Genomic DNA, 13,481 nt, shown 5'->3' with positions numbered 1-13,481 from the left:
TCCAGCATTTGTTGAAGTGCAAATAAATCCATTTTCCGAGGCTCTCGGTTACACATTCGAATTGTTAACTGTTGAAGGGAATATAGTAATGCGCGGCTGGAGGTCTGGATTATTTAGTCGGCCTGCTTTTGTTAAATTATGGGGAGAGTATTAAGTGTTAATGAAAATAACATAACTCGTGACTCAGTAACCTCCAGTTGTGCTCATAGGCGAACTAAGGGCATTTAGCACAAAGAAAGATGGCGTCTCTGGCCGCTAACGCTGACAGAACGCCCGCCCCTCCAACCCCGGATCTCGCGTCGTTTCCTGTTGAGACGTGGCTCCGGAGTGGCCATATTGTGCGGAAAACCGACACAATCCAAGTTACGAGGAAGGCCCGTCGCCCGCTTCACGACAGTTATAATCATGGTGAGTATTCGGCTCTTTGCATAGAGGGGGTTGTGGAAGACTGAAGATAACCGTGAGTTTTGTTACATGGTTGTGTACGGTAAGGCCTGATACGCACCGGTGGGCTCACTGACAGGGAGGGAGTCTGAACACAGCGGCAGAGACTTGACGGCACCGGCTGATTGGACTCGCTGTATAGGGAGGGCGCCTAACCTGGAGTCTGCCGGTATTTGTAACCCCAATGAGAATCACGCGAGGAAGTGACAATGGCGAAACTAGCTTATGTCACAACAAGGAACTGATCGTGGGGCTGGATCACCGTGTAGTTCGGTGCTAGATAACCCTGAACACGATTCACTGACACACGGCTCCCTGAGAATGTCAGCCGGGCCCCAGGAGTATAACTGCGGTAAGGAGCCAGCTGGCACTGGAAGTGACACGTCCGTACACGGCAACCTGCATGCTTTATTCACCGAAGGGAGAGTTGTGTTTCAGCTCCTTGCCCTCGCTATACATCCCTCTATCCCAACGGGCTTCTGCTGCAAGAGGAGCTTGCCTGCCCTGTCTGATATATACTTTAACTAGTGAGATTTATACAGTCTCCCTTTACATTGAATTATACGTTATACAGGGCCGGCTCAAGCCTTTGCAATTTAAGAGTTAAAACTGCCGCTTTCCTGCCAACTCTCCTTTTATTGAATAAATGCTAACGTGCCACACATCGGGAACAAATCACCGTGTTCCTGGTATGTTTACCACATGTATGTTGCATATAAACTCCGTGTACTCGGTTCCCTCTTGTGACCAGTTTACCAAGCGACCGCTGTGTGTGTTTTAGGAGGTTTTTGTATTCATTTTGAATGTTGCTGAATGTGATGGTCTAATCCATCTAAAAATGCCTCGCTGATGAAGACCGATACTTGGCTGTTGTCGGAGCAGGACCTCGGCAGCAGCTTTATGTGGCATTCTGCGCTTCAAAGCGCCTCATGTCACTAAATATACATCGCTATACGCGGTTTGATTTATAGGTCGATCGGATGTCTATTACCGGTAATCGTTTGAGCTCTTCTCCTTCGGTACCGACGCATCTTAATGTGCAAATCTTACTGTCCCTTTTAATTGTGTTCTTCATATTCACCGTCCCCTGTTGTGATGGCTCCACAGGACCTGAAAGTTGTGCAATGATATGTAGTAGAAATGCTTTGTACATGCATATCATTTCCAGTATGAAGAGAAAATTGTGAATTATTAATATATTCATGTTTGGAGGGAAGAAATAACACATCATGTTTGCTGGAATTCCAGCATCGTTAATTTGGCAGTTAAGTGCGTTTTTAGCCAGTTTTGCAAGCTACCTAAAGGAAGGGATGTCAGGTTTCTTGTGTGACGGAGGAATCCAGAATCACTTTGCTTCCTACAGGTAAACTTGACTTAGTAAAGGGGGTTCCAAGGGCCACTGTGAGTGTATGGTATATATTTGTAATTATAGTAAGCCTTTTAACAGATAATAGTCAAACAGCATTTATTTCCACTCAGACCCATTCCTTTAAAGAAATAGGACTCCATGGTAAATTTTGAATCGTTTGTGCGTTGATGGAGGGGGTAAAATTAGCACCACCTTGCAACTTATGTGGAACAAAAAGTTGGACATGTCACAGCGCTGTGACCGGATTTATTAAATTCAATGTACACAAATTATATAGTGTTAGACGAGGTGGCGCTTGGGATTCCATCAAAAAGCCAGACTTTACTGTGACAGGCAACTGCCTGTAAAAGAGCTCAGTTTAGACCCATAGTAGTTAGATAAAACACCATTTGCTAACGTAATAGATGTCATAAAGAGTATTTACAGAATAACATGAGTAAACTGTACAATTAACACTGGGCTAAATTTTCTACTACAGAATTGCTATTTACACAGGCCTGGGCAATTGTCACACTGAGCAAATGCCCCATGGGCTGTATGATTTAACCTGTGCTGATTTTGTGTTGGAGATCCGGGGCTCTCCGCCGGGCCCTGGGCGTAATCCGGGGCTCTCCGCCGGGCCCTGGGCGTAATCCGGGGCTCTCCGCCGGGCCCTGGGCGTAATCCGGGGCTCTCCGCCGGGCCCTGGGCGTAATCCGGGGCTCTCCGCCGGGCCCTGGGCGTAATCCGGGGCTCTCCGCCGGGCCCTGGGCGTAATCCGGGGCTCTCCGCCGGGCCCTGGGCGTAATCCGGGGCTCTCCGCCGGGCCCTGGGCGTAATCCGGGGCTCTCCGCCGGGCCCTGGGCCTAACCGTTCACAAGGAGATGGTTTGCTTAAAATGAAACCGCTGAAGTTTTAGTTGTAAACAACTTGTGGGTTTCTGCGGATCTGACGGCTCTGAAACATTGCAAGGTATCTATTCCTGGATGGTTATAGGTCGGCCGACCTAATTCAGTCCCTCTTTGTGATGGGACTTGCTGTGTGCTTTCACAATAAGTAATCTCATTTTAAACAAGAGCTATGGTTTAAAATAGTCTTTTAAACGGTTAATTTACCTTGGTTATGTTCATAAAATCAAAAATATATTTATATATATACACACACATCTTTTATAAAAGTTATGTAAAGTAAATGTACAAATCTTAAACAGAAAATAATAAATTATGGTATAATACGTGAAACTTTAATGTTATTTTTACGCAGTCTTTAGTCATTAAACATTTTTTTAAAGCTTCGCTGTTTAAGGATATTTGCAATAATACATTTTCCATTATAATTTCCCATCATCATATGCTTGCGCCAAAAACAGAAAAGAGGAGGAACTTGGATGACTAAAATCCCATATAATACATCCGACTGCAGCTAGGTTTATAAGTATTCTATACGAACCTAAACCAGCCGTTTTATGGTTTATTTGCATAATGCCGGCTATGTCAGTAATATGCGGTTCAAGAAAATGAAACTTAACTAGAAAAATGACATTCAAAGTCGTTGGTAGGGTTTTCACCTGCGATAAAGCGTTTTCCCTCCAGGTACCTTGATTGCTGTTGTAACTGCCTACTAGACACTATTCAGTCTTGGCCCTGGAACATCCTTTTTGAACATCCTTTTGTCTATGTGGGAATAGTCCATAGGCCATCTGGGTTAAGGCTGTAGTGGCATAGCCAAAAGAGGGAAAAGAAAAATTGTCGGTGCGCTAAGCTAGTCTCAGGCTCAAATAATACAAATGTATAATATGAGGCATAGCAGAAAGAGCAGAAAGACTTGCAGTCCATTTCCAAGCTGAGGCCATAACAGGTACAGCAATAACCAAACTTCAAGAAGAGTAGGAAGTTAAATTGTAAACGGTAGCCAAGGTAACAAATCTGGAATAACAGCTGAGATCACAGTAAGACTGGCACATTACTTGGGTAGCTACCATAGTGCCTACTTAATGGGCTCCCTGTGCCACCTAGTAATACAGGAACCCAATGGGAGCAAGGATACGAGGGATCCAATCGGAACAGGCTCCATGTCACCTGACAGTGCAAACACCCAATTGGAGAAGGAATACAAAAGAAATAATCAGGGATGAAGTGCATGTTGTTGATGGGAAAAGCTGGGATAATGGACTAATCTCGCTACAGGGTTAGCTAACCACTTGTGTGTGTCCATCTGGTTAGATCATTGACTCGTAAGAGTTTGATTCCTTTGTTTCTGCCCATGAGGAGGAGTTCCTGTAGATGGAAGCTCTCGCACAGTTACTTAAAATGTATCTAGAAAATAATCCAAAAGGATATAATCTTATTGTCCTAAAATGAGAACTCAGTGGGGTGTTCTTTTTAAACATGGTATTTAAATTATTGCTCTGCTTATATTAATACCTTACGTTTCACCCTCGTTTTTATCTTCCTCTATGCTGTTGGACTGGATGCCCATCTGTTTGACCTTAAATTTGGACCTTGATCTCTGCACTTGAGATTAGCTACACGAAATCAGTCAGTACCTGCTGTAGCGCGTCATTACACAGAAGGAAAAATATATAAGTATCTATTTGATACATCGTGCCATCATATTCTATTCTGCAGCGCAGTGATATGTTTAATGACACTTAGCTTTTCTTAAATTGGCTTTAGTCTGCAAATTAAAGCACGGCCGTCATGGGGAATGGACAGGGGGGATATATAAAGACACAAGCATATTTTACCTATCAGATCTAAAGCTTTCTGTTCACATCTGAGCTCCTTTATGTAAGAAACAAACCCTGCAGAATCCATTGACGCATCAGAACTACTCATCTCTCTGTCAGTTCTTTGCCTGCTGTATATTAAACTACTTTGTCTTTGGTCTTGCTTTAAGATGTTATCACGTTTGCCGCCTTAATGTAAATATCATAATTTAAACTTAAATAAGAAAAGCATTTACAAGACGTTCAAGAGACTTTTAATTAACCCTTGTAACCTTTGCATCCCAATTCAGGTGCTGCTGGCCGCAGCAGTCTGCACGAAGGCTGGAAAGGCCATAGTTTCACGGCAGTTTGTGGAAATGACCCGCACAAGAATTGAAGGTCTGTTGGCTGCATTCCCTAAGCTGATGAACACAGGGAAGCAGCACACGTTTGTAGAAACAGACAGTGTGCGCTATGTTTACCAGCCCATGGAAAAACTTTACATGGTCCTCATCACCACCAAAAACAGTAACATCCTTGAGGACTTGGAAACACTCCGGCTTTTCTCGCGCGTGGTAAGTATCGTTGTATCTGCAAGGTGTCTTCCATCATGGAAGTATTCCACAAAAAGTCAAAAAATTGTTGTTCCAGGAATGGAATTTGTTATATACATATATTATATTGATAAACCATTGCTTAGTAATCCAAAGTACACTTTTCCTTAGATCCCTGAATACTGCAGAGCTCTGGAGGAAAATGAAATCTCAGACCATTGCTTTGATCTGATATTTGCATTTGATGAGATTGTTGCGCTTGGATACAGAGAGAATGTGAACTTGGCCCAGATCAGGACATTCACCGAGATGGACTCTCATGAGGAGAAGGTGTTCAGAGCAGTCAGAGAGGTGAGACTGGTTGTTCAGCCATAAGATGCTGTTCAAATATTTTGTGGTAGGCATTGGTACTAAATAAAGAGTAAAAATCCAGACAGCTGTATCTAAACTAGATAAGGATGTCCTGATCTGTAATACAGTGTGACTATTGTGACTTCTAACAGACCCAGGAGCGTGAAGCGAAGGCAGAAATGAGACGCAAGGCAAAGGAGCTTCAGCAGGCTAGGAGGGATGCCGAGCGTCATGGCAAAAAAGCTCCAGGATTTGGAGGGTTTGGAAGCTCGGGCAGTTCGTCGGTTTCCAGCAATGCAGCAGCTCTTATTACAGAGACCATTATGGAACCAGAAAAGACAAAAACTGTTCCTGTTCCATCAAGGTATAAGAAGGAAGAAATTTATATTTGCTTATGATACTTGTAAAGCGGTCATCTGAAGACGCGTATATTAATTTTTCTGCTTTCACTTTTAGGTCATCTGGTCCTAGCAAAGCCCTGAAGCTTGGGGCCAAGGGGAAAGAGGTGGATAACTTTGTGGACAAACTCAAATCTGAAGGCGAAACAATTGTCACTCCTTCTTCTGGCAAGCGTCCGTCAGAAGTAGCCAAAGTGCTTACACCTCCTGTCAATATGGAGAGGTCAGTAAAATACAAACAACCAGAAGTAATGCTTACCAAAATATGAGGTCCAAGACTGTAAATGTTCTTTTCAGATGTCTGCTTTCTCCATTATTTGTTATACACGAGCGGAGAAGTAGAATGTCACAGATGTTTTGCTTGTTTAACTTTACCCAACTACTCACAGCGTCCATTTGAAGATCGAGGAAAAGATTTCCCTCACATGCAGTCGGGATGGTGGACTACAGAATATGGAAGTCCATGGACTCATCATGCTCAGGGTAACAGATGACAAGTTTGGGCGGATTCGTGTTCACATTGATAATGAAGACAAGAAGGGTGTCCAACTGCAGGTGAGTTGGAGGATGATGCTTTCATTAGTGTTTTCTCATGAGAATTTTTTCAGATTGTTTTTTTTTTATTTTTGAGTATTGTGACAGAAGAAAATAGAACTGTTTTTTGCTTTTGGTAATACGTTTCTTCCAGGCAGATCGAGGCAATCTTTTTTTTATTTAAACACATTGTATGCCTTCTCTCTGCAGACTCATCCCAATGTGGATAAAAAACTGTTCACAACCGATTCTGTGATTGGACTGAAAAATGCAGAAAAATCGTTTCCCCTCAATAATGATGTTGGAGTGCTAAAATGGAGACTTCAGACGACAGATGAGGCCTTCATTCCTCTCACCAGTGAGTGCGATATAGAATATTCTAAGGTTTTGTGGTAATAAGTAAAATAGATTATAAAATACTTACTAGATAAGTCCTGGTTTGTCAATTTTGGTGCTCCTTGATTCATGATTTTAAATGATTAGAAGAATGCATATTAAAGTACTCTGAATACCTTAATATGCTTTCCTTCAAAATTGAAAATAATAATTAGGCGCTTACTTCACACAGAAGAGGCTGCCCTGCAGCAGCCCTTCTCCTCCACGGCCTGACTATTTTTGCAGCTAATGGGCTGATTGAAACTTAAAAATCAACACACACTGGTGTCTGAACATACACCTCAACACAACATTTACCAAGTTGGGGCTGACTGGATGTAAATCCAGTATATATCATATGCAGGGTGATGTGACCTATCTCCTGCAAGGTGTTTAGCTAGGGTGTGGCACATGGCGTAGAAAGAGACTAATGTATTTGGGGAATTCCGCAGAATCCCCCCATGCTTTTGCAAAAGGGATCCACACAGCTACCATATGCGTTAAAGTGAATATGATGGGTGGAGTGATCATTTGAGCACGTTTACCCATCAAGCTGGTGTTTAACCCCTCCAGTCCCCTATGGACGTACCGGTACGTCCTGCTCTACTTGCAGCCTGGACTCCCCCCTGACAGCAGAAGCCAGCATCGCCGGATTTCTGCTGCCCGATCGAAAGCCGGAAAACTGTTACATTTTTTTTAATGCCGATCGCACGATCTGGTATTCCCTTCCAGGTTGCGTCGCTGCTGACGTCACCCAGAAGGTCATCGGATATCCCCCGCAGACACAGTGTGATCGGTGCAGGGGGATGGCGGGGAGGAGAGTGAGAAACAATGTTTCTCACCCTCCTCCCATGCTGAAAAACAAAACGGAGAAAAAAAAAACTTAGTGATTTAAAAAAAAAAAATACAATAAAAAAAAATAAAAAATTGTGAGCTAAGTGATGTCATTGTGACACATCCCATTGCCCTAACACATCTATTCAACATCCCTGTTCACACACCCCAAACCCAGTAAGCCATAAGCATAAAAATTCTACAAATAATGTACAGCGTATAGTATGTTCCATATAAGTGCTGGGAAAGTATGGAAAATCCTATATAAATTAGGTATTTCTGAAATCAGTACACCAGAATTCATCAACTTGGAGGGGATTTTCAATCACTTAGCCTAATTTTGTGAGGATTCAGATGGAAAATTAAAAAAAAAAAAATAGCTTGGTTTCTTTTTTTTTTTTTTTTTTCTAATTCTAAATTTTCAGCTAATCTAAGTATGGTATCAAAAGAGAGCTCTATGTCTCCCAATATATCGTTTACATGGGTACACTATTCACAGGAAAAGATGATGATTGCTAAACCGACAGCAGAAAATGGAGAAATTGCCCTGGGACTGAATTGGGATTGAAGTTCCGGCAGTCCTGTAGCAGTGGTCACCTTGTTGGCTCTATAGCTATAAGTTACAGTTTCCAAGCAGCTGGCTGAGCATCATCTGTCCTTCAGAACAGCCATAAGTGCCAGTGGTTGGAAGTGGTTTATATTCCACTTGTTTATGAAGGGTTATCTTGCTGCCAGGAATGGATAGAACCTGCCTGGCAAGAAAGATAGGCAATTCCCTTATGTCTTTGTTTTGATACCATAGGTATAATAACATAACTATCTCATGTAATGTTGCAGCTACACATTTTGGCAGATTTCTAGTTTTGTCTTTGCCTATCAAGCTATGTAAAACCTATATCTATAAATTTTAAAAAAAATCCATTTATGGCTTTGATGTAAATGTATATTTGTCTCTCTCCTCACATCAGTTAACTGTTGGCCATCTGAAAGTGGGAACGGCTGTGATGTAAACATAGAGTACGAGTTACAAGAGGAAAGGCTGGAGCTGAATGATGTAGTCATTACTATCCCCTTACCGTAAGTAATCTTTAAAGTATGTCCAACCTAGTGTGTTATACGCTATCTGCAGCCAAAGCCATAAGTGTCACAATGCTTTTGGTATGATATTCTTAGACCTTGTTTCATTTAGTGCAAATTTCCCTATATATCTTGGTCTGCTCATCCTGTAGATCCCCCTCCCCGATCGGCTATGTCGTAAAATTAATACCACTATCTCGCTTTTACCATGTGGTTAAAGTTTGGTCTCTTCCCAGCCTTCTTTTATAGAGCTACTTTATTAGAATATGCATGTCCTGTGGGCAATGCTCTATATGTTTCCCCCTGTCATGTATGCATGTTTGTGTCCCAGTTTCATATTGGTTCGTTTTCTTGCTTCAGACCAGGAGTTGGGTCTCCAGTGATTGGGGACATAGATGGAGATTACCACCATGACAGCCGGAGGAACACACTGGAATGGACTCTGCCAGTCATTGACTCCAAAAACAAGACTGGAAGCCTTGAGTTCAGTATTGCTGGACACCCCAATGATTTCTTCCCTGTAAATGTGTCCTTTGTGTCCAAGAAGAATTACTGTAGTTTACAGGTGAGCTTTGTGTGTGTTTTTTTTTTAATTATTTTTAGAACCAATGCATCCCTTCTAAAAAGTCTAATGCAAATGGGGGGTGCTACCAAACAAAAATGTAAAAGGGACCAATCCGCTATTGGTCCCTTTACACCCATTATAATTCAGTGCTTGGTGTTAATTCCAATACTGGGTTTTCTGATTTTGCTCCACTATTTGTGATTATGAAAAGGCAAAGTGACTAGTAGTTTTGATTAAGTTGATTAGGGCTGCAAATAACTATTATTTTCATAATCGATTAGTTGGCCGATCTATTTTTTTCGATTAATCAGATAAATGTACATTTTTAATTTTATTTAAAATAATTTAATAAAGTAACGTAGGATGTTAAAAACGGCAGAATAAAAAAAACTTTTTATAAAAATGAATTTCTTTTTATTTCCCAACCTGCCCCAGTTATGCACATTTGAGGCACACTGCCCGCCCAGACATGCCACACTGCCGCCCAGTTTGCCCCCTTTACCTCTAACTGCAGCTTAAGTTAACCTTATTAAATTAATTAAATTAACCCTCAGTACTCAGCATTAAATTAATCCTGACGAGAAGACCCCATTAACCACAACTGCCCTTAAATTAACCCTGAAGACCCCATCAACTATAACTACCACTAAATTAACCCCCACCTCCACTAACTTTAAGCCCAAATATAAATTTTATACTTGCAGTTAGATGTCACAGCCATGTGGGTGCTACAGGAAATGGGTGGAGCCAGTCATTTTGCCCCATCCCTTTCTTCCTCCCGGTCACTGCCGTTTGGCCCTGCCCCTTTCTTTCTCCGGCAGTGATTGCAGGGAGGGACTGTTAAGTAGGAACTGCTGCTGTGAGTCACACTGAAACGTGAGTCACATTTGCTCTGAAAAAACCCTAATTTTATAATCGATAAAAATCGATTCAACTAATCGATAATGAAAATTGTTGCCAACTAATTTCATTATCGATTTTATCGATTAGCTGTTGCAGCCCTAAAGTTGATTGTACTAAAAGCTGTGTAGGTGACTCACAGCAGGATTGCTGTTTATGATCATATACTACTTTAATGTGTGTTTTACAGCTGTTATTGTCTTCCTATTTTATTTCCGTAGGTGACCAAAGTGGCCCAGGTGGATGGTAACAGCCCTGTGAGGTTCTCCACTGAGACTTCTTTTGTGGTGGACAAATATGAAATCCTGTAACAAGTCTACAGAGTCAGTCCATTGCAAACTATCCTTTCTTTTTGAGATTTTGGATAAAACCTCTGAAGGCTCTAATCCTTACAGCAGACAGAAAAATATACACAGATTTGTTTTGACAGATTTTGTCCCTTTCTTCCCTTGAGGGGGAATCCACATTCAGTTTTCGGTCTTGCTCCGATATATCGTTCCCCTTTTTTGATAATGGGGCAGTGGATTTACATATGTTTATGGCCAGGTAGAGGTTTTTTCTTGCCCCCCCAGCCTATATCTCAATATTGTCAGATACATTCATTGGAAATATGAATAATATATATATCCAAAGTCATGTTAACAGATTTCTGGATTAATCTAATCGTCCTGCTTTGGTCATCGTTAAAGTAAATTTTCCCATTTAATGTTTGGATGGGAATAGGGATGGATTGTGTCATGAAAGGAAAGATGTGGGGACACCTGAAGATTTGTGGGCAGGGGTATGAATTAAGGGGTCAGGTTTTTTTTGTTTGTTTTTGTAACCCAATATAATTGCATAGAGGATCCGCACATTCCATAGTACACAGAAATACTGCTCTGTAATCCAGTAAATAAATCAAAGTTGAGATTTAAGTTGGAACATTAGTGGTCTCCAGTGCTGTCTTCTGCAGTGAGATGTGGTATGCTTTATAAACATGGACCCTGACCTCTTGAAATTGGCTATATGAATCAGGTAATTTACTTCCACAAATAAAACACATAAACGGCCCTGGGAAAACCAGCAGTTCCGCAACAAAAGGCGTGCTTTGGCGAAAGTTCATCAGAATTACAACAGAATCTAATTGGTTAGAGGTTAGTGGAGTCGCAAAGGAACAGTTTTTATTCGGTTTATGAAGACACGGAGCGCCATCCATCCAGGATTCTTCAGAAAATCTCACCCACTATGAAACAGATTGCACTCAATAAAATAGCGTTCACTCCCAAACTACTTGGGAGCACCTGTAATCCTAAAAAACCCGTGCTAGCCCACAGTAGCTGTTAAAATAGACACTCTAGCTTAATTGTAGTCAGCTGTGAAAGAGATGAGCCTGAAAAAAGTGTTTGACGCCTCCATCCTTTCCTCTGGGGAAAAATAAAATGTCTGGATCTCCAGGCCCACAGGTGAAACAGTTTTTCTATATGCAACAATACTTTTTGTATAGAACGCAACAGGTTTTCTTCCCTTTTGAAAACAGACCTGGATATCCACAAGGCAAATGGGATTTACACTATATTCACTTATTGAGATCCTAAACACCCAGAAATAAAGTGACTAAATGTTTAAAGTTATTTAAATGCCAAGAAAAATGCAAAAAAAGGTGGGCTCTTCCTGTAGTATTGTATTAATGCCAAGTGAATACAGGAGCAGCTGATTTGTGTCCATTAATATTTACAGTATCTCACAAAAGTGAATACACATTTTTGTAAATATCTTTTCATGTGACAACAGTGTAAATTTCATGTCCCCTCAAAATAATACACAGCCATTAATGTCTAAACCTTGGTAACAAGAGTACACCCCTAAGTGGAAATGTCCAAACTGGGCCAATATTTTGTGTGTCCACCATTATTTTGCAGCACTGCCTTAACCCTCTTGGGCATGGAGTTCATCAGAGCTGCGACTGGAGTCCTCTTCCACTCCTCCATGACAACATCATGGAGCTGGTGGAAGTTAAGAGACCTTGTGCTACCCCACCTTCTGTTTGAGGATGCCCCGCAGATGCTCAATAGGATTTAGGTCTGAAAACATGCTTGGCCAGTCCATCACCTTTACCCTCAGCTTCTTTAGCAAGGCAGTGGTCGTCTTGGAGGTGTGTTTGGGGTCGTTATCATGTTGGAATACTGGCCTGCAGCCCAGTCTCCGAAGAGAGGGGATCATGCTCTGCTTCAGTATGTCGCAGTACATGTTGGCATTCATGGTTCCCTCAATGAATTGTTGCTCCCCGGTGCCGGCAGCACTCATGCAGGCCCAGACTGTGACACTCCCACCACCATGCTTGACTGTAGGCAAGACACACTTGGCTTTGTAGTTCTCACCTGGTTGCTGCCACACACGCTTGACACCATCTGAAGTTTATCTTGGTCTCGTCGGACCACAGGACATGGTTCCAGTAATCCATGTCCTTAGTCTGCTTGTCTTCAGCAAACTGTTTGCAGGCTTTCTTGTGCATCATCTTTAGAAGAGGCTTTCTTCTTGGATGGCAGCCATGCAGACCAATTTGATGCAGTGTGCAGCGTATCGTCTGAGCACTGACAGGCTGATCCCCCACCCCTCCAACCTCTGCAGCAATGCTGGCAGAACTCATACGTCTATTTCCCAAAGACAAACTCTGGATATGATGCTGAGCACGTGCTCTCAACTTCTTCGGTCGACCATGGTGAGGCCTGTTCTGAGTGGAACCTGTCCTGTGAAACCGCTGTATGGTCTTGCCCACCGTACTGCAGCTCAGTTTCAGGGTCTTGGCAATCTTCTTATAGCCTGGGCCATCTTTATGTAGAGCAACAATTCTTTTTTTTCAGATCCTCAGAGAGTTCTTTGCCATGAGGTGCCATGTTGACATTCCAGTGGCCAGTATGAGAGAGTGTGAGAGCAATAACACCAAATATATTCCAATTGTTCTATGCCTGCAAAGCTGGTGTTTGTGTGTTCTGATGATCTATACCTGCTATGCTATGTTTCCATACATTATGTATACCTGCAAATACAGAGTTTTTATGTTCTTTCGTGTGTTGTTTTTTTGTTTACTTATAGGGAGTAAGTAAAAGAGAGGTATGGCTTAGTGAATCAAGGAACAAAGGGACTAGGGTCAGAAGGGGGGAAGACTGCACTAGGGCTGCAACTGATTATTTTCATAATCGATTATTTTTTCAATTAATCGGATATAAAAATAATGTAAATGTTTTAAATTATTTAATTAAAAAACTGGATGTTAAAAACGAACAGCTGAATAAGAAAACTTTGAGAAAAAATAATTTCTTGTTTTTATTTCCCAACCTGCCCCTCCCCAGTTATGCACATTTAAGCCCAGGCTTGCCACACTGCCTCCCAGATATTCCTTATACTCCCTGTATGC

General features: G+C 41.9%; 1 protein-coding gene across 1 annotated transcript; it reads left to right on the top strand.

Annotated features, from left to right (window-relative positions):
- Positions 1-311: 311 nt before the first annotated feature.
- Positions 312-11,008, top strand: ARCN1 (archain 1). Its single transcript, XM_053451934.1, has 10 exons — positions 312-408; positions 4,811-5,074; positions 5,225-5,404; positions 5,557-5,768; positions 5,861-6,025; positions 6,192-6,357; positions 6,547-6,694; positions 8,514-8,622; positions 8,983-9,187; positions 10,309-11,008. The coding sequence occupies exons 1-10, from the start codon at positions 406-408 to the stop codon at positions 10,396-10,398; spliced, it is 1,542 nt and encodes a 513-aa protein (XP_053307909.1). The 5' UTR covers positions 312-405; the 3' UTR covers positions 10,399-11,008.
- Positions 11,009-13,481: the final 2,473 nt, after the last annotated feature.

The sequence above is a fragment of the Spea bombifrons genome, chromosome 12 (genome assembly GCF_027358695.1).
Source record: "Spea bombifrons isolate aSpeBom1 chromosome 12, aSpeBom1.2.pri, whole genome shotgun sequence".
Lineage (NCBI taxonomy): Eukaryota > Metazoa > Chordata > Amphibia > Anura > Pelobatidae > Spea > Spea bombifrons.
This window is presented reverse-complemented; position numbering and strand designations above follow the sequence as displayed.

Coding starts and splice junctions, on each gene's coding strand:
- ARCN1 (XM_053451934.1), top strand. Junction 5,769..5,860: donor ACTGTTCCTGTTCCATCAAG/GTATAAGAAGGA, acceptor TTTCACTTTTAG/GTCATCTGGTCCTAGCAAAG. Junction 6,358..6,546: donor AGAAGGGTGTCCAACTGCAG/GTGAGTTGGAGG, acceptor TTCTCTCTGCAG/ACTCATCCCAATGTGGATAA.